Raw genomic sequence first — 18,676 nt, 5'->3', positions numbered from 1 at the left:
TCAAGCTGCCATGACCGGATATGTCACCTCCCACGGCACGCTGCGCGCCCGGCGAGGCACCATGGGAAATTACAGAATCAGAATGCATTGATTTTTCTGTAGAAAATACAGGCGGCAGCCCTGATGAAGAATTAAGGAGGAAATGTAATAACCTAATTCTCCTCCAACATCCTCACACACACCCCTTCCAGCCCGGGTGCCCGGCTCCTGCATCCACACAACTGCCAGGCAAAAGACAAGGATAAAAATTAGCTTTCGCTTAAACAGGTGGTGGGATACTGGGCTGGGTGCACCACTAGCTGCTTACACCAGGGCTGGACTTGGCCCACTTTGAATGTCACCAGCTTTAGGACACAACATTTCCAAGCAATGCTTGTTTTATACTGCCACATGTTTTGTGTTATTCTCCATGACATTCATCCCCTAAACATTCCTTAGATACAAGCCCTTAACAGGTTTTCTCCATAGAATGCTATTTACACTATAAGGAATTATTAATAATTCCTCCTCAAACCGTACTGTATATGGCTTGAAAACTCTGGAGAATATAGAAAGATTTCTCCCTCTCTTTCACACCACACACATAGAAAATACAACATTAACATCTTCCCTTATTACAGGGCAAGTTAGTCCAGCACTGTGCCTACATTCCTTTCTAGCCTTGTCAATGGCAGATGCAATTAAGACATTCCTTATGACCACACAGTAGTGCTTATTTTGCTGTTTGCAGCATAAGTTTGAACTAAATGTAGTTACAAAATTAGTGGCAGCCCTGCTTTTTTTTTTTTAAAGCTTCTATTTCAAGGTGACCCTTTTCCTATTTTGTGTGTCACCCCAAGTGTTGCAGCATGCATATTGAACCAACGCTCTCCCAGTAATTAACACCAGCACTTAATGAAGTCCAGCTGCTGCGATGGCAAACTGAAGGGATGCCAACCTTTGTAAACTAGTACTTGGGCTACTCCAGTTACAGCTGCTTTAAAACCACAGCAGTCAAGTTCTCTTTGCCTATGTCTCAGAGATAATTCTTACCAAATAAGACAAGTGTTCAAGATTAAGTATTTAATAACAAAGCTTATCTCTGAACTAATATTTCAAGCTGGAAATGATATAAAGGGCTGGATCAACTTAAATGAACACTGCAAAATTAATAAAAATCCAGAGCAGCAAATGAAAAGCTAAAATGAAGATTTGCACTGTTAAATACATAAACCTTTAAAAACCCTAGAAGTGCAGTTCCAAGGGAAAATTGGAGACAGATTCTTCAACAATATCTGTTCCTCTGAACTCCTTTCCTGATCCAGGACGAAAGACACTAACAGCCAATGCTTTATTAAAATAACACGCTCTCCCAGTTGTTTCATTACATGCAGTGGTATGGTAGGGATGTAGGTGGGTGAATGTTTTTGAAGAATGTTTGAAAAGGTTTGCGTTGTAACTCATACCACATGGATTTTCAAAAGAGAAAAAACCTCCTTCTGCAGTCTTCCTCTGCATGTGCTTTCTTGCTCTGCTCCTTTATCTACCTCTCTTAATATGCTACTTCTCCATGCAGAAGTACTGATAAACATTGCCCAATTTAAGTGGGAAATTTCTAAACTCCTGTCCATAGCCAAGAAAAAGCAATCCAAAATTGCAAAACACACCCTCCTTTCCTCTCAGACCCACACAGGAGATATTACATCCCACTTTTCTGCTTTACATACCCACACAGGACTCCCACTTTGGTCAAAGAGACCTCCGATTTGGGCTGGAGACAGAGAACTGTGAGCTGAGCTTTCCTGGGGAGGGCAGGCCCCCACCCACCGCCAGGCCAGGAGCAGGGGGAGCAGGGAGGGCCAAACAGGTGAGCTGGGCTCGGCCAACAAAGGGCAGAACTGTGGCAGATGTACTTAGTTTTCAAAATTACCAACAGAGGTAATGACTTCTACACTGATAAACACTAAGTGGCCTTTTAAGAGGCATGAGGGCAGGGAACTGGCTAATTTACTTTCATTTGAACTAATTTACATGTAGGTAACATTATCAATTTACAAATATATTCAGCACCAGCAAATCAACAGTTCTTCGAAGCAGGGGTTAATCCAAGGCTCAAGCCCCTGCAAACGGTCCAATTTTTCCACCAGAGACCTAACATTGCACAGGATCAGTATTAAAAGTACATTCTCGATTATTCTGGATGTCCATGCCCCTGAGAATATAACTTAAAAACAAAATCATTAGCTTACACAATAACATAGTCCTTGAAGAAAAAAAAAATTAAAAAAAAAAAAAAATTGTGTGTGCAGAGCAATGCTGACTTCCAAGCACAAATTCCTTTGTTTTCCTTAATGCTAGCTTTGGACCCTACCAATGACTCAAAAGGAGCTGCGCTGAAATAATTGCATAACCTGGCAGCATTCTGCAATGTATCAACATTTCACAGGCAGGAAGGTAGCAAAGGGCTAAAAGCCAAGAACCCAACTTTGGTTTAATTTACAGAAAATATTGCACATATTACACCATCTATTTTTCTTATTGTAATTTTGATATTAAATTATCCAGACTTTCATAGGGAGAGCCAATTTTTAATTATCAAAAAACCGTTGTGGCTAGGCTCCACAAGGGCAAACCATGGGAAAGGGAAAAGTGGTGGTTTCGTGTGGCACAGTACAAGGCTCAACAAACCTCTCGCGTGCATTGGCCTCTATGTAAAAGTCAGCCATGGAAAAAAGTCTGTTTACAACAAAAGGCATCTGGTAACCATGATTATTTTGCCTTAAAACTGAACATTTTAGATTTCTTAGCTCCCTCTTTTGTTCAGTTTTAGTTCTCATGCTTGCTGTTTTCTGCTCTGCCCTGTTCTTTTTTTGTGCACTTTATAACCCAGCACGACAAAAAACTGTGTAGTCAATCAAATCACTGATTTTTAAACAGGTGAGCATTACTCATTTCACCAAGAAAAGAGGTTCATGGTATATTTTAAATTCATTTTTCAAATCATTTCACAGGGCAGCTATCCTGTTTCTTCTGCAATGATAAAGCTCACAACTTGCTAGTGTGGAAACTCAAGGGAATTGTCTACTTGAAAGTAGAGCCTGAACTGCTAAATATGGATTCAGATCTAGATATTGAAACCTTCCTCCTTCCCAAACATTGGGGGTTCAGATCCAGCCATGCAGTCTTTACTCAGACTTTAGACTTCAAGTTCGTCTAACATGGTGGTGGTGCTCAAATGCAAACAGACACCAGGGCCTGTATCCACGAAATTACAGGTATCTTCTCTTTTGTCCTGGAGGCCTCTTTTTAAAGTTGCTGTGGGCCAGCAGTCTGGTGTTAAGTAAAAGATGTACAATAACTTCTGAAGAAAAAAAATATAAAATCCTTCATTATGAAACTGGCAGGCAGAGGAACCAAAGTTCCTTATCGGATACTACCCTGTGTTCAAGATTTTAACAGGTAAGGCCATAGACACCTCAACATAAAGTTTCTCCTATATATTCATGAATAGAAGAATAGACGTTTTAAGATTATGTGTGGAAAGCAGAATCTGTAGACCTTTCAATATTGCTGAATTTACTATTTCAGTACCCTAAGACACTGCTATATCTGCATAGGTGCAGCTATCCCCTGTGTAACACAGTGTACACACTCTATGGGCACGTGAGTAACTTTATAAATCAGGTGTATGACAGATGTGGCTCGGTCAGGATAAAGCAATAGCTTTAAACCTGCCACAGGCAGTATTTCAAAGAAGTTACTGTACCACACCAGTTTTTAAGAACAAGATTCAGGATTCTGGCATCTTAAACTTTAAACCTGCTGCTAAAGCAGGCACATTTTGCTTAGACAAGACATAACTTTATTCTGTAACATGTCAGGAATGGAATAAGGTTTTTCTTACTGAAATGAAGTGGAAAAGCATGTTTCCACAGTCTTTAGAGTGTTAACTTTCATGTTCTTCAGTAAGTTACCCTCTGGTTTGCCACAAGTCCGGTGCCTGCCTGTTAGCTAAGTCAAACACTGACAAACCCAAAAGGGATGCTGCTGATAACCCCGGATCTCCTCTCAGCGAGTGTGGCAAGGCTGGCGCTGCTTCTCTTGTGTTCACTTGCCAGACAGAGAAATACTAATTGTCTTTTAAAAATCTCTATAGTATTTTGTCAATATTTTTTTATTACAGCAGAGCATGTATAAATATTTTATTGTAAACCAAGGGCCTAAAATAAACAGTTTAGTAAATAGTTATTACATTACAAGGAAAAACATCTGTGGAAACTGTTTTCCATGTAATTATTCTTGCTATTTTACATTAGCTCTCAATGTGAATTTCTTTGGCTCTAATGTTTCACTTGTTCTAAATCTTCCTCCTTGTTGCTATTATTAAAATCTTAAAAAGGTGCCAAATCTTAAATGAAGAAAAAAAAGATTCGCTAGAAATTATTCATATCACAGTGAGCCTCTACTAAACCTGGCAGGGGTGCAATATTTTCGGTGAAATTAACATAAAATATACAACTGCAAATTATCCAGGAAATAGCTATGTTCTTTACAGTGCGCATTTACATTTGGTAAAAAATGTTCTATTTATCTGTCTAGCACAAAGCTCCCATTGCTTCCAAAGGCAGTTTTAAAGGCATAGCAATAGCTCTGCATAGGGAGCACGGTCCTTACAGCAGCTGTAACAAATAGCTGGTGGGGAAACTGACCTTTGATAATTACTGAAGGTAACAGTCAGCACTGGACATTCCTTGTTGTGAATACTAACAATCTAATTTTAGATTTATTTCCCTTTTGGTACGCTGGATGATTTCCTCTCTTAGGCCTAAGTCCTTTCTACTAAACACAAGAAAAACTGTAATACCATGTAAAATGCAAATATTGCTGTAAATATTTTATAAAATTGTTGCATACATCCCAAAAGCTATAGGTCTTAATTGAGAGCAGGCTATTTTTCCAGTCAATATATGGAAATGGAAAATGCTAATTCATGTTTTTCTACTTAGGAAAAACCCTGGAGAATGGCAAAACCACAAATGCACTCACTTTAATATTATAAATATAATTTGGCTCCCTCTTTGCAGTCCCCGATGTCCTGGCTTTTATCTCCCAATGGCTGCAGAGGAAGAATCAGAGAATCGCTTTTACATCCCCTGCGCAGGAAGTCACCCCCGCGTGCTGCCAGCTTGGCAAAAGAGCAACAGCCTGAGCTCACAAACGCGGCAAACAGGAACTGAAACAAGAAATTCCAGTGCTTTTACACAGGAAACAAGCCCTGAACGACAGCAAACCTGCTCCAAGCGAGCGGCGTGCGCACTCAGCCCCGCTGCCAAGAGCCGCCACTGCCACGGGCCGGCTGGGCGGAGGAGCGGGGCTGCCCAAACGCTGTCCCCCAGCCCCATGGCTCTTCCTTGGATTTATTTTCTCCCTTCAGAGCAGACGGTGGCTTGGGCAATAAAGCCTGGAAACAACCTCTCACGAGTTGTATTGAATATGACTAAAAGTCATTTAGCCTGCTCCAACGTACGGTTACTTGTGTTCGCCTTTATCCACCCACCTTTCATTTCTTTGTCAAGGAAAAGACTGGTTTTTGCATCTTCTAGAAGATAAATCCTTAGGCTGTTAAAACTCTAAAGGTCATTGATGCTGGCTTTGAAGGCTGAAAATTATATTATTCCCCATTAGACTTTTAATCTCATGATTAGAGCTAAAGTTAACATGGCTGTTTCATTTTCTACCAGGCAAGAGTAAACTCATTTTTTCTCTCTCTACCAGAATACTTAATGGCATCCTATCCTGATGAGCAACATCTCATAGTTAAACAGTACAAACAATGGAAATGCAAAATACTTTGCAAGAGGTTTTTTTAATTTTTAAATGCTGTTTGATTAACCCTGAAAAGTCTTACTACATGCACAGCAAAATCCATGCATGGAAATCCAACAGGAGTCAAAGGACCTACTCTTGGTTGTCAAGACTGCAGTCCTCACTGGCACTGGCAGGGAGACAAGGTGGGAAGGATCTATCTATTCCCAGTTGGAGTTCTTACTCCTACATCCCCTAAGACTTACCCCTACAAATGTTTCTGAATCAGGTAAGGCTAGTGGGTGCAAGTGGGACCCGACATGCCAGCAAGAGCTACTTGCATGAGTGGAAACTACCCCCTTAGGCTCCTCATGGATATTAAGATTAGATTTGTGAAAACCTTGCGGAAAAGTCTGTGGGGCGAGAATTTACAGGTGCATACTAGTTTCAAAACCCACTGTACAGCATTCACTATTATTATAGGCACATGCATGGAAAAAATTCAATTTTCTTCATTCAAGACAAACTCTGATAACCAACTAGTAAAACTCAGACTATAATTTCTTATTCAGTGTTCCACATGAGATGCATTTTGCTGAATTTAACATGTTTTGCTGTTAATGGATTTCACAGTGTGTTGCCATTTTTATACAGCTGTCCAAATAAAATGTTGTGTACAATGATGTGCTTTTATTGTATTGCTAGCCTGCAAATGGCAGCCACTTCCCCAGTTTAAGCCTTAGGAAAATAGGAAAACTCTTTGACTAGGCCATTTAATATAAGTATTTCGGGTCTCTAGAGTTCTTTTGCTAGTAAGTCCTGCTCAAAGAAGAATCAAGATGCAAGACAGATATAATTACACCTTGTACATTTATGGTCTAATAGTATTTCCACTGAAAGGAAAAACAAACCTCAATATTTTCAGGTGTTAATAATAAAAGCATTTTAATTCATAGTTCTAGAGGTAACAGACCCACACCTTTGTGTTACTTGAAATCTGGCCTCCTAGCCTCCATTACAAATGTCTATTTTCTTTAAAACTGCAGACCAGTGTTTAGACTGCAGGGACTACTAGTGCACAAAAGACAAACCACTTGGTAGTTAACAGTTTACAAGAAATTTCTGTGCTGAACTCCAGAACTGCTAACCTTCACCATGTTGAGCTGCTTGGCAGTGAAGCATTTGCAAGCAACTGCACATTTCTGTTTCAAAACAGGCTGTTCAGAAAATACATAGTGAGTTTTCCCCACATCAATTCCACAGGAACTCTTTGGCACCCAAAGTTGAAACGCTTATGCATGGAAATCCCCCACAATCAAAGAGTATGATGGGTACCTGGGCATTAGATGCCCTGACAGTGGATGTTAACACTGTTAACACAATTACAAAAAAAAAAAAATCCTTACAAGTTTCAGTGAAAACATGAAAAGAACCTAGCTTTCCTTTCAATAAAGCTCTAATAACATATTTAACTTTTCCGATACCTTAACTATTTTTGTAGTATTGGATTTCTGTATAACTATGGGGTAGTACAAAATGCTTCCTTTTTTTTAAGAGACAAAAGAAAATTTTAAAAGGACTACAGACTTAAATTTCAGGCCATTATTTTTGAATTATTGTAATTACAAAAAAAAAAAAGAAAAGTTATAGATTGCTTTTTCATTGTATTTTTTTTAAATTTTTCTTTGTTGAACTAAGTCAAAGGATATATAACTTAAAGTCTTAGATTAAAAAACCTAACATTCTCCCTCTAAATTTTCAAAGGCAATATAAAGTAAACTAAGCAAGCAACTAATGTCTCATAATTTAAATTCCCCATCCCCTGAAAGTTCATCATTCAGGTTTAACACAGACATTGTTGATTTCAATTTCTGGCACATTAGAATTAGCCTCCAAAGGAAATTCTCTCCATTGATGTTCTTCTATAAGTGGAGGCACAGCTATTAGCAGTTTAAAAGATTTTAAAGGGGTAAGGAGAGTTGTTTTGCTTCCCCCCCTCACCCCCCACTAGATTTTAAGAATAATTACTGAATCAAAAGGTCAAAAGTTGCTCTATCCTTTTTTTCCTTTTTTTTTTTTTTTTAAAGAAGAGAAAAAAAGATAAATTCTTAACTAGAAAGTTAAAAAAGGAGAAAATGTCACTGGAATACTTTCTTCCCTTCAACTTTAGCTATCTGTATCCAGCCCAGCTTGAATCAGTTACTCTTCATTGCATGAGGTTTCATCATTTAACTTTTGTTGTCAATATTTATTCCTGGATATAACTCACAGTCATGGGGTTTAAGAAATATTTGCCATACCCCAATAATACAAGATAGCTGATGCGTGCAAAACCTAACAGCAGAGTACATACCAGTGGTGCTAGTTGATGTCGATCCTTTAAAACATCCAAACTCTACCTGGAGCAAAACTTAAAACCAATGGATCTACCTAGCCTGAACCATGCTGAAAAACTTGCCTGTGAATACAGAATAAGATATAGTCATCATAATCTCTAAACACTTCACAGTTACACAAATAATGTTCAAAAGATTTGGTCATTTTCTAAGGCCCTTGACTATCCACCAGACAATGGATGATGTGCATCTGAAGGCAGGATTAAATCTCAAGTAGGCTGTGATTGACTGAAGTAGTGATTTATACACATCAGAAGTGTGCTGGGTACTTCCCACCTGCAATGCCATTTTTTGCAGTCATCTTCTCCACCAATTCAGGAGGTGCAAAAGAAGGAAACACCAGATCAAGTTGGTTTTGGCCTGTTCCTACAGGAAGCAGGAGGTTACAAGGCTCAACTCCTCACCATGGGGTCAGCACCTCATTCACCCCATCTGTCCCTGGGTTTGTGCCAGCAGGACAAAACACAAAGCGGAGAAGAGGCAGGAGAGAGCCGTAGTGAAAGATGACTGTGGAAAACGCCATGACCAGTGAGGTGTTTTGGCCTGCTATGGAGCTCTGTCTTCTGAAGACCATGATATTCATGGTTTCTTTGGTTTTTTTTAGTTGTGGCAGGACAAAGAAGCTTTTTCCTTTATAAAACCATGATTTGCCAGTTGTTTTAAGTTTGACATTACTGACAGGGAGAACCTGAAGTCTTCTTCCTCAAGGTTACTGTGCAATCACACAGTGGTTTATTGGCTGTTGCAAGAATGGTAAGTTTTTTATTTTTTAAAGACATTTAATTTTTAAAATGGCATACAATGAGCCCGCCAAGTCACAATATTCAATTAAAAACCTTCTGATTCTTACAAAGGCCCAAAGCTGTCAAAAGTTACTAAGAAGCTGAACGAAAAGCAAGCTACAAGCAAGCAAGCACATCTGGTACAAACGACAGAGAAGACCATTCGTGCAAAGGCTTTATCTGTGCTGGGAGCCTCAAAACATTTAAAAAAGGTAAAAGCATTTAAAGAATTTACATGGGCTTCCTTCATGGGGATCACTTGTAAGGAACCTCAGGGTAGAAAAGTTTCCCTCCACAAATGGGAAAAAAAAAAAAAAAAAAAAAAAAAAAAAGGTGCCAGTACTCTGAACAGGCAGAGCATACAGGGAGGGCTGTGCTTGATTTGACTTGCTTGCCAGCTATGACAAAATAGAATTTTTTATTTTTTTTTAAGGGCCATGTCAGTTGGTAATCTCTTGTTCCAGAAGATCAGATTAAATCTTCTCCCCCAAGGTTAAGGATGCTGTTTAGTTTGAACCACAGCTAAAGGCAACAGGCCAACTGTCTCTCTTTGAAGTCAACCAAGTAACAGGAGGAACAAATCTGGGCCTTTAACATATAGACAAACCATTTTTCTCTGATAACTAGAGTTAGGGTTCAGCATATGTATGCTAGTACTCGTACTGATTCAAAACCAGAGGGTTGTTCCATAATAAAAAGAAGAAAAATAAACATTTTAGGTCCAGTGCTCAGAAGTGCTGAATATTGAACCAGATATTCAGAAAGAGTGAAATCAAGAATTTTATCAGTAGAAAAGGAATTTAACTATAGTTTACTAATATTATATACTTTCTTTTCCCATTTTCCTATGACTGGAAACAGTCTGGAACCTTGTCTAGGTTTCCCTAAAGAGGTAAAAAGAGTATTTTATAACTCTGCCTAAGCTAATTCCTAACCAACCTAATATGGGTTTTTCCAGCTTCGCTAAACATTCATTTCTTTGTTCCTTATTCACTTCTCATATTTCAGCTATCTTTTGCAAAAAGGCACAAAGCTTTCTGTCTCTCAAGAAAGGTAGTACTGGTACCTGATGTTTTCAAACCAGTAAATTCATTTGGCAAATAAAGAAGAAATGGGGGTAACATCTACTTTCTCGAGATAAAACCATTATCTGTTATTAAGCTCCCATAACGAAATCATCAACACCTAGATTTTAGGACAGAACTGATACAGACATTAGTCCCACAATTCACATGAGGAGAACTTCCTGAAAACATTATTTATTGAAGTCTAAAGACTACACCTAGAAATGATGGAGGGTTTGCTCCCTCCTCCACCCCCAAGAAATATTCTGGTGTTTTTTTCCTCAAAAGTAGGACACAGGGGTGCTGACCTCTCCACTGGGAAGAAGTAGAGTCATTTTGCCATCTGCAGGGAGAACCCAAACCCATATGGTGAGGACTTGCTTTCTTTTCCAGGTTCAAGATTAGCAAAGAGGGGCTAAGAAATTTGTTTGTGAACTTAGAGATACATGGCCACACACACATAAAATATGAGAGACAGGCAGAAAGCATGTCTGCAGACTCTTAAATACAAACGTACAACAGTTTTCAAGGTTAATAGCATTAATAAAAATGAAGAACAAGTTACACTTTCAGAGAAATCACTGCTACACAGAGCAAAGTTTACTGAAAAATAGCATTTTTTACCACACTGCCTAACTGATGTTGAAAGGGGCTATAGATTGAGGTGCTTGCTAATGATAACTTTGAAGAAACATCACACTTAAAACTCAGACTGATTGCAGAAAAGGTGTTTTATCAACTGCTCCCTTTATGAATAAATATGAAACTACCAGGAAAATGTTTAAACAGGTGTAATCACAACTGCATATGAAAATTGAGTTTAGAGGCTGTAAGGAATCTTAACACAGTTAAGAAAGAATGAAAGCAATGTAAAACTGTGATCGTAGCCGATTATGCATGTATCATGCAAAACAGGAATGTTGTCATAGCAGCCATAAAAATGTCAGTGAAAACTGAACTACTATTACCAAGTTGTAAATGAAATGAAAAATGCAAAAGGAGTATGTGAATGAATACATTAAGGGAAATGTTATTTCTTTCCTGGTAGATAAACAAGCAAAACAAAATACATTCTCATGAAACAGAGTAATTTGTATGAACAAATACGCATAGATAACAATTGCAGGAGGCCACATCTGCACAGTACAACGGGACAAAATTATTAAGATTTTGGGTAATGAATTTTCCAGCCTTAGAAAGGAAGGGACAGTAAAAATGTAATGTTATGAAACAAGTTTCAAAGTAAGAAACCAATTAAGTAATAGATTATATTAAGGGCCAATATTGTTTATACTAAAGGGAGCTTCTTCTGTCTGTTAGCAATGGCAGTTTGGCTTTCAGTGTTTTTCATTGTTAAAAAGTGTGGCTTTTAAAATGAAACATTTCTAGCCTTTTGTACACTATATTCATTACAATGTTATTTAACTACTTGCACAAGTGCTTAATGCTAAAAACAATTAACACGAAAAAATAGAAACCCAGGGCTTGGAGTTGGATGAAATAACATGAGGACCTACTGGCATAAGCAAATCCTCTGCCCAAGAGCCCGAGCCAGCAGCTTGCTCAACTCGGGCAAAGTCTTCTGCAGTGGCGCTGGGAGGACTCTGGCCAGCCCGCGGCACTCACATGCGGTGGGATTAAGGCTCTCATGTGCATGTGGAAACATCATGTATGTTATTCAACTGTTAAGATAAGTACACTTAGCTGTTTTTTCCTAAAATTAATCTTTCACAATAGCCAGCCACTGCAAAATGAAAGTCTAGTACGTATTGTTAATTAAGGCAAGTCCACATAGAATTGGATATTGAAGCAAGCACTGGGTAAATATATGAAGGTTGTACCTTCATTTCTGCATTAAAAGAGCAATTACTTGGAATATGCTTTACAAACATCAAAGTTAAAAAAATATTTTTGAGTTCCTAATGTGTCCATAATTAATTCACACATTCAGCTCTTGAGTCCAGAAATATGTTCCTGTTGATAATTTGAATCTAATGCTTCAAAAACAATCTGGCACATTTTTATTTGCCTTAGTGCCTGAAAGCTATTACCAAGATAGTGCTTTACAATGTCATCATTGCTACCACGTATATGCTTTAACTAACACTAGTGCTTACGTCTGAAGAGTTTCCCTCAAGAATTAAACAGTTTTGTCTCAGTACACAATGTCATGGCAGTATCTTAATGGAAGGGAATGTATTTATCAAATAGCACCCTTAAACTTTAAATCAATTAGAATTCAAGTACTGTGTTAAACAAAATACACAGGAAAATGGAATTTTACAAGAGTTAAAGCTGCCCTTCTTCCAATATTGGCTACATTTATTTCATATAAAATAAAAGATATTTTGTTACAAGAGAGATTCTGAGAAGTGTTAGCTGTCCTCAACTCCCAAATCAATGAGAACGAGGAACAAAGCACTTCACAAGATCAGGCCTGAGTATCAGAAATGTTTCACATCCCCATCAGAGATGCCCAGGGCTAGTATTTCCACATGTATAAAAGTCAGTTCTGCAAAAATGATCCTTACCTACATCCTTCTCACATACACATGCGCTTAGAATGTACTGTGACAGACAGGAGCCCAAGACCATCCAAAATGAGTCTGAATTTTTATTTATATAATTAGCAATTTTGTTAAGAACTGAATTTATGAAAAATATGAGTTCCTAAACCAAAAGATAAAACTGTTTGCTTCAATTTTTAAACAGAAAAGGAAAACATAACTGGGAATATATTGGCTTACATTTGATTTTGAGTACTATCTCATCCCCTTCACCACTGTGCTGGTTTCATCTCAGTGACTGACCTTGGTATCAACTGCTAATTCTTTCAAACATAAAATCACCTTTCTAAATTGCTGCTTTTTAGAAAATTATTTCTGTAGTTAGTATTGCAGTTTGACCTTTTAAGAGCAACAAACTTATTTTGTTATTTTTAAATATTATGTTATTTTTAAATGTTAACAAAATAACAAACCTGTATTTGGTCGCTTTTGTTTAGAACACTTCTATGCATCTGAAAGAAACATAACTGTGGATGGATGTTATCACTCCTCTTTCTGTTTAATTCTGGCAGAGTGTTTTCAGAACTTGAAACATGATCTCTGAGGGCAGGAAAGGTAATTCGGATACTTGGGAGTCCTACACTACATACAATGTATGATACGCCATGGCTTAGGGCAGTACTTGGAAAACTCTCCCCGTTCCTCCAAACACAGTGTTTAACTTGGTTGTTCCCATCACATCGAACAGGGAGGTATTTATCCAGACAGCAGTCCAAGGACCAGACCACTGAACAATTTCAATGTGACTTCTGGAAGTTTTCCCTCCAGCACTCCCTTCTGTCCCCAGTGGCTCTCAAAGCACAAAGAGGGCCTCATGCTTCACATCGCGTATACCACAACACATCCAGCCTGCACCTCCCTCCCTCCTTTGCTGCTGACTGGCATTCATATGTGAATTTTGACTGGGAGTGCTGGCAACTGCACGTGTAAGGACAGGAGCAGCACTGGGGAAGGGCTCTGCTGAGCTCCGAGGAGTCGGACAGCCTCTTGCGAGCCCACAAACACTTATACTCCTCTGGAGCTGGAGGCAGGAAGGTCCTGCAGCAATCCCAGTGTTAGAGCACGATCAGGAATCATTATTTTCACTGTTCCAGTACTAACTGCACCTGGTTGAGTTTCCTGGGCACGTTTGCCAGGAGACTTTCTTTGAGAAAGGGAGAAAGAAGGGTGGGGACAGTTGTTCATCTTTCTTTGAACATTAAACAGAAAACATCCCCCATCTAACCGAGACAGAGAGAAGTGCTGCTATGTACACTTCACTTACTTACCCAAACAGCTGAGAGCCCCAGCACAGATCCAAATGCGCCTTCCCTTGATACTGGGTGACCTGACCTGCTTGGAGAGCAACAAGTCTGTGGAATTTTGTGCACCCTTAAAAATATTAATCAGGGCACCCGGCCAAGGTGTGGGAACAGCACAGTTGTGAAAATCGAGTAGGAAAACCCTGGGCCAAATCCTGGTGTTCCCTGCGCAGGGTTCTGAGGGGCTCCCTTGGCAGTGAGGGACGGGGAATGCCAGAGCCCTTTCCCTGATGCAGCCACCGCTTGCGTGCCGTGGGGACTCGGCGGTAGCCCTGTGATGGAGACTGAAGTTCCACGGCTCCCCCAGCCACTGGGGAGAATCGGCACTGACAGACTGCCGTGCTTCGGGCTGCTGCCGAGGCTGCTCAGTGCCCCCTGTAGAGCCCATGGCTGCCTACGCCCATCTTCCCCTGCATCTAATAGAGAGTGCACATCAGAGGCAGTGGTAGGTGGGGAGATAAGGGGGAGAAGCTTTAAACATTGCCAGGTCAACGCAACAGGAGGCAAGCAAGTACAGAGGCAGCAAGAACTACTGAAAGTTTTTGATATAGTCCCAGGTGGACTCCCCAATGCCTGTAAATGTTTCAAAGGGGGATCCCCTTTCCATGGGCATGGAAATGTTTCAAAGGAGCCCCAATCAGTGCAAAGTTTCAAAGACCTCTGCTTGCTAAAAATTCTACCCCGAACGCCTCCCCAGCTGAAAACATTTCTAAACAGATCCCTTCCTGGCTAACAGCAGCTGAGGAGATCTGTTGCTGCTTACAGCCCTTCTGCAGGCCCCAGTGTAAAATGAAACAAAACATCTACCATTTACCTCCTCTGGGGATGTATCCAGCCTGCTCCTTCCCCAGGGACCCTGCGCAGGACCCAATGTGCCTCTGTGCTTGTGCACAGGATATGAAGGGCTAGAGTGCAGAAGGGTAATTTTTCAAAGCGGTGTGTGGGAGTAGCACTGGAAATTCCCTGCATACTGCTTTGAAAAAAATAAACCCCCTACCTCCATGAATTATGAGCATGGCCTCCGACTCCAGACTGAGGAGCTGAGAGGTTGAAAAGGGAGGCACAGCCAACTTAACTGGATGCACTTTTTAAGACTACGATGTAAGAAATAATTGAATTCTTTAATCATATTACAGACACTGATACTTAAGAGGTGTCGCTGCTACAGAGCAGGGATTCCTTTGTTGACAGTCACTTGAGCAGAATAAAACTGTAACCAAGTGCTTAGGATATCTCAACTATTGATTTTGTGTTTCTCAAAGTATGAGAAGAAAGTGCTGCTGAGAAGTCTTGGATTATCAAAGCCAAGGGGTTTTTTACCTAAAAATTACATGTCAAGGCTAACTTCATTGTCTTGGCTCACTTCAAATTCAAAAGAGAGATAAAAATCTCTCCCTGGAAATGCTTATCCTACGCAAACTCTTATCTTAGATTGGTATCAATCATTCATTTTCCCCAGATAGCATCTCAATGACTATATTAAACCAGACACTTTAATTTTAGACAGATACAAGTTCATTGAGATGAGTCCAACCCTAAGCTCCTGAGTAGACACAGTCTGAGGGCAAGCTCCCCCCTGCCCCCCAAATGCCCGTATGTTCACCCTGGGATCTCAGTGCCTGCCCCCAGCACAAACAAATCCTCATCTGTAGATCTTGAATTGACAACAATGACATTAATAACCCCTGTGACACAGACCTGGGCTGCAGAAACAGCTATATTAGCTTCTTTCTCTCACTGCCCATCTGGCTAGACTTGGTCTAACACAGAGAAGGGAAACTCTTGCACCCCTTATTTTGTAAGCAATAAACCAGCCTCAGTGGTAAGCAGGCACGTGCCTGTCTCTCCTATGGCCTGAGTAAGGGATCAAGGCTCTCAGGCTTTGAACAAAGGGCACAGGAGCAAGCCCAAGAGGCAATCCATCACTTTCCTTACTATTACTCACTCAGCACAATGCAAATTAACATCAAAAATCTGCACAGCATTTATTGCTGGAAAAACGGTGACATCTAGTCTCTCCTTTCCCCTTCAGTATTCCCCAGTAAAGAACAGCAGAATACCAACAGCAGACTCACTCGCAACACCTTTTCAGAAGCAGTCACATGTCTTGAAGGAGAGGGGCCCCAAGAGCCTTGTGAACTGAGATGCCCAGAGTGGGAGGAAGCTTGGCTCCATATTAAAGGTTTCTATACTTCACTCTCTCCTAAACTGCACCATAAAAAAAAGTGATGACTTGAGCTTAATGAAGATTCTCAGTCCATATCTCAGCAAAGCGACACAAAGACGTGACACCGCAATGGAATAATCACACATTTTCTTACCATGTCCTGGTATTTACAATGTTCTAGGTGTACAGAACTGACTCCATATGCATCTTTGTATTTATATAGAGTTCTTCCAAATATGTATAATAACTTATGTACAGCTTCAAGGAAACAATAGGTACAGTTTTCACAATCAGCAGCACCACACTTCTCAGCCTCCTATGCCTTCACCACTGTTGTTTTCCAATAGAACTAATAGTGAACCTTGTCATGTCATATATATCATCATGTTCATTCATCATATATCATTCTAGATGGCACTAATTTGGGGATATATAAAAATGAACTTCAAACATCAGTCACTGGAAAATGAAGAAATTACATCTTTCCAAAAGGAAAAAGAACTCCCCTCTCAAATCAAGCAGAACCTTAACTCAGCACTTCATGACCTTTGTATTTAAAAATAATTTATTAGCTACTGGATCACAAATTAAGTTGAAACAAGTGCTAAGCTTGCCTAAGGACTTCTTTCTTTCAGGCTTCTTGAAAAAAATCTAGGGGGGAGCTACGTGAAATCACTATGGTCCAATTAACAAGGATCTCACTCTTCAAGCTTGCAAACAAGAGATTACATTAACACCTGCTACTAAAGCAAACATTTTTAAATATCTTCATCTTAACCTGCTTGACATTGACTTCAAACTCCTGCCTGGCTCTCAGATGAAAATTGTTGTGACTGACATGTATATTTTTCATTTGGGGGTGGGGGTGCGAAGACCGTGTCAGTCTGTATTTCTCTGTTTCTGGTATTTATGCATAATTCACTTCAAAGATAATAGGAGTTACATACATGCATTGACGGGAGAATAATTTCCTAAATGTAAAATTGTTGAAGGAAAACCATTATGCTTATGGGAGATAAATGCTGCATGTGAACATATGAGACACACAGAGTGCACTGTAGGGTCCTTGAAGGATCTCATCCAACATATGCCTACAGTGGCATGTGTAAGTAACTCCTCTGTGGTCTACGCATCAAAATAAACTGACCTCTTGGGCCAACACATATATTTATAACATCTGTACAGACAGGAAAAACAATTCTTGTGTTCATCAGAAAAGCAATCATACAGCTGCAGCAGAAATACATCCCATCAGTTTACAATAACACTTTACTGTAAACTCTTGCGACGGGACTGTAGTAGAAGGCAGCAAGCACTGATTTTTGAAACACTTGTATGTAAGTTGAACTTTCTGAAGTCCAGAATTGTTGGAAAAAGAAGAAAAAAACCTACTGAAATAACTCTGTAAGTGTTTTGTTTTGACAATGTTCCTCAGGAATTCACCACACTTAGCTGGGAAAATGCTAGCAGTTAAATCTATTCAATGTCATGACATACAAAATTGAAACATAATTGCTCCTAAGTGGTTGACAACTGGCAAGTACTTTTTACATGGATAGAGAGAAATTTATGCTACCAAATGGAAGATACTGTCAAAAGTTTGATTTTAATATAAATGAAAATGCTACATGAGGACTCAAAAGGATAAGGAAAAAAGCTCAGCAGTAACACTTTTATAACCACATATTTAAAAAGCTTTGAAGTGAAGAATCATTACATCAAAATCATTTTCCTTGAAAGATAAAAAAAAATAAATTACAGCATGAATATTAACAAGTTATTAGAATAGTGAATTTCAAAGAGTAGCAAAAAACAAGCAGCCGATGAGTGGCCTAGTTTAAAGAATGTCTTACCAATCATATGGTTAGCGACATGGATTTGTATCTCTCTCTCATTCTCAAAGGTCATCTGGCACTTGATGCATTGATAGGTCTTTTTCTGTTTAATAACCAAAAAGAGATTAGAGAAAACTGCACTGTAGCATAAGGCAAGTGTGATCATGAATATAGCATATTACGTGCTTCATCTTTCCTCCACTGAGGCCTTTTCTGCTCCTATGTCCCCAACAAGACATCAAGTTGGGCTGGGCTCTTCTGGGACCATAAATACAATCTGTAATTAACAGCCTGCTTTAGAAGAATTTTTAATTTCAACTTAAAAAATTTCAAACGATAGTACTTGAAAATCTGATTGAGTACTTGAGCCATAATCAGATTGCATGTCATTTAACCCAATGCAGTAAATATTCCTACAGAGTGAAATAAAAGACATTGACAGGTAACTCTGTTTTCAGAAAAAAGATCAACTTTCTCAAAAAATTCAATTTTTAGTTAAATTCAAAATACAGCAGGCAAAACACCTATAGTTGAGGAAGCGAAGGACAAAAGGAAAGAATATAATCTGTAATGGTATCCCATCAGAAACCCTGGAAAAACTGCATTACCACAAAGAATTGTTTCCTAGCACAATCTGTTGTGTATTTTCTCCGTCTCAGAGTCATACCAGAGAGGCTTAGCTGCAGAAGTCAGGAGACAGTGTGAAGAGGCAATTACATGAACCATTTATTCAAATAGGGAAAATGGGGTTTGCACTCAGATTGACAATGGTGCATGTAC

At 39.4% G+C, this 18,676-nt stretch overlaps 1 protein-coding gene across 1 annotated transcript in view; it reads right to left on the bottom strand.

Moving 5' to 3' along the window:
• The window catches only part of ZNF423 (zinc finger protein 423), a 193,280-nt gene that overhangs the window by 73,080 nt on the left and 101,524 nt on the right, over positions 1–18,676 (bottom strand). Inside the window, exon 4 of the mRNA XM_010585027.1 lies at positions 17,915–17,999. Within this exon, the coding sequence (XP_010583329.1) occupies positions 17,915–17,999 (85 nt within the window). The remainder of the gene's footprint in view (positions 1–17,914; positions 18,000–18,676) is intronic.

This window comes from Haliaeetus leucocephalus, unplaced genomic scaffold, assembly GCF_000737465.1.
Source record: "Haliaeetus leucocephalus isolate CR32 unplaced genomic scaffold, Haliaeetus_leucocephalus-4.0 Scaffold92, whole genome shotgun sequence".
NCBI lineage: Eukaryota > Metazoa > Chordata > Aves > Accipitriformes > Accipitridae > Haliaeetus > Haliaeetus leucocephalus.
The sequence above is the reverse complement of the archived record's forward strand: the minus strand, read 5'-3'. Positions and strand labels throughout refer to the sequence as shown.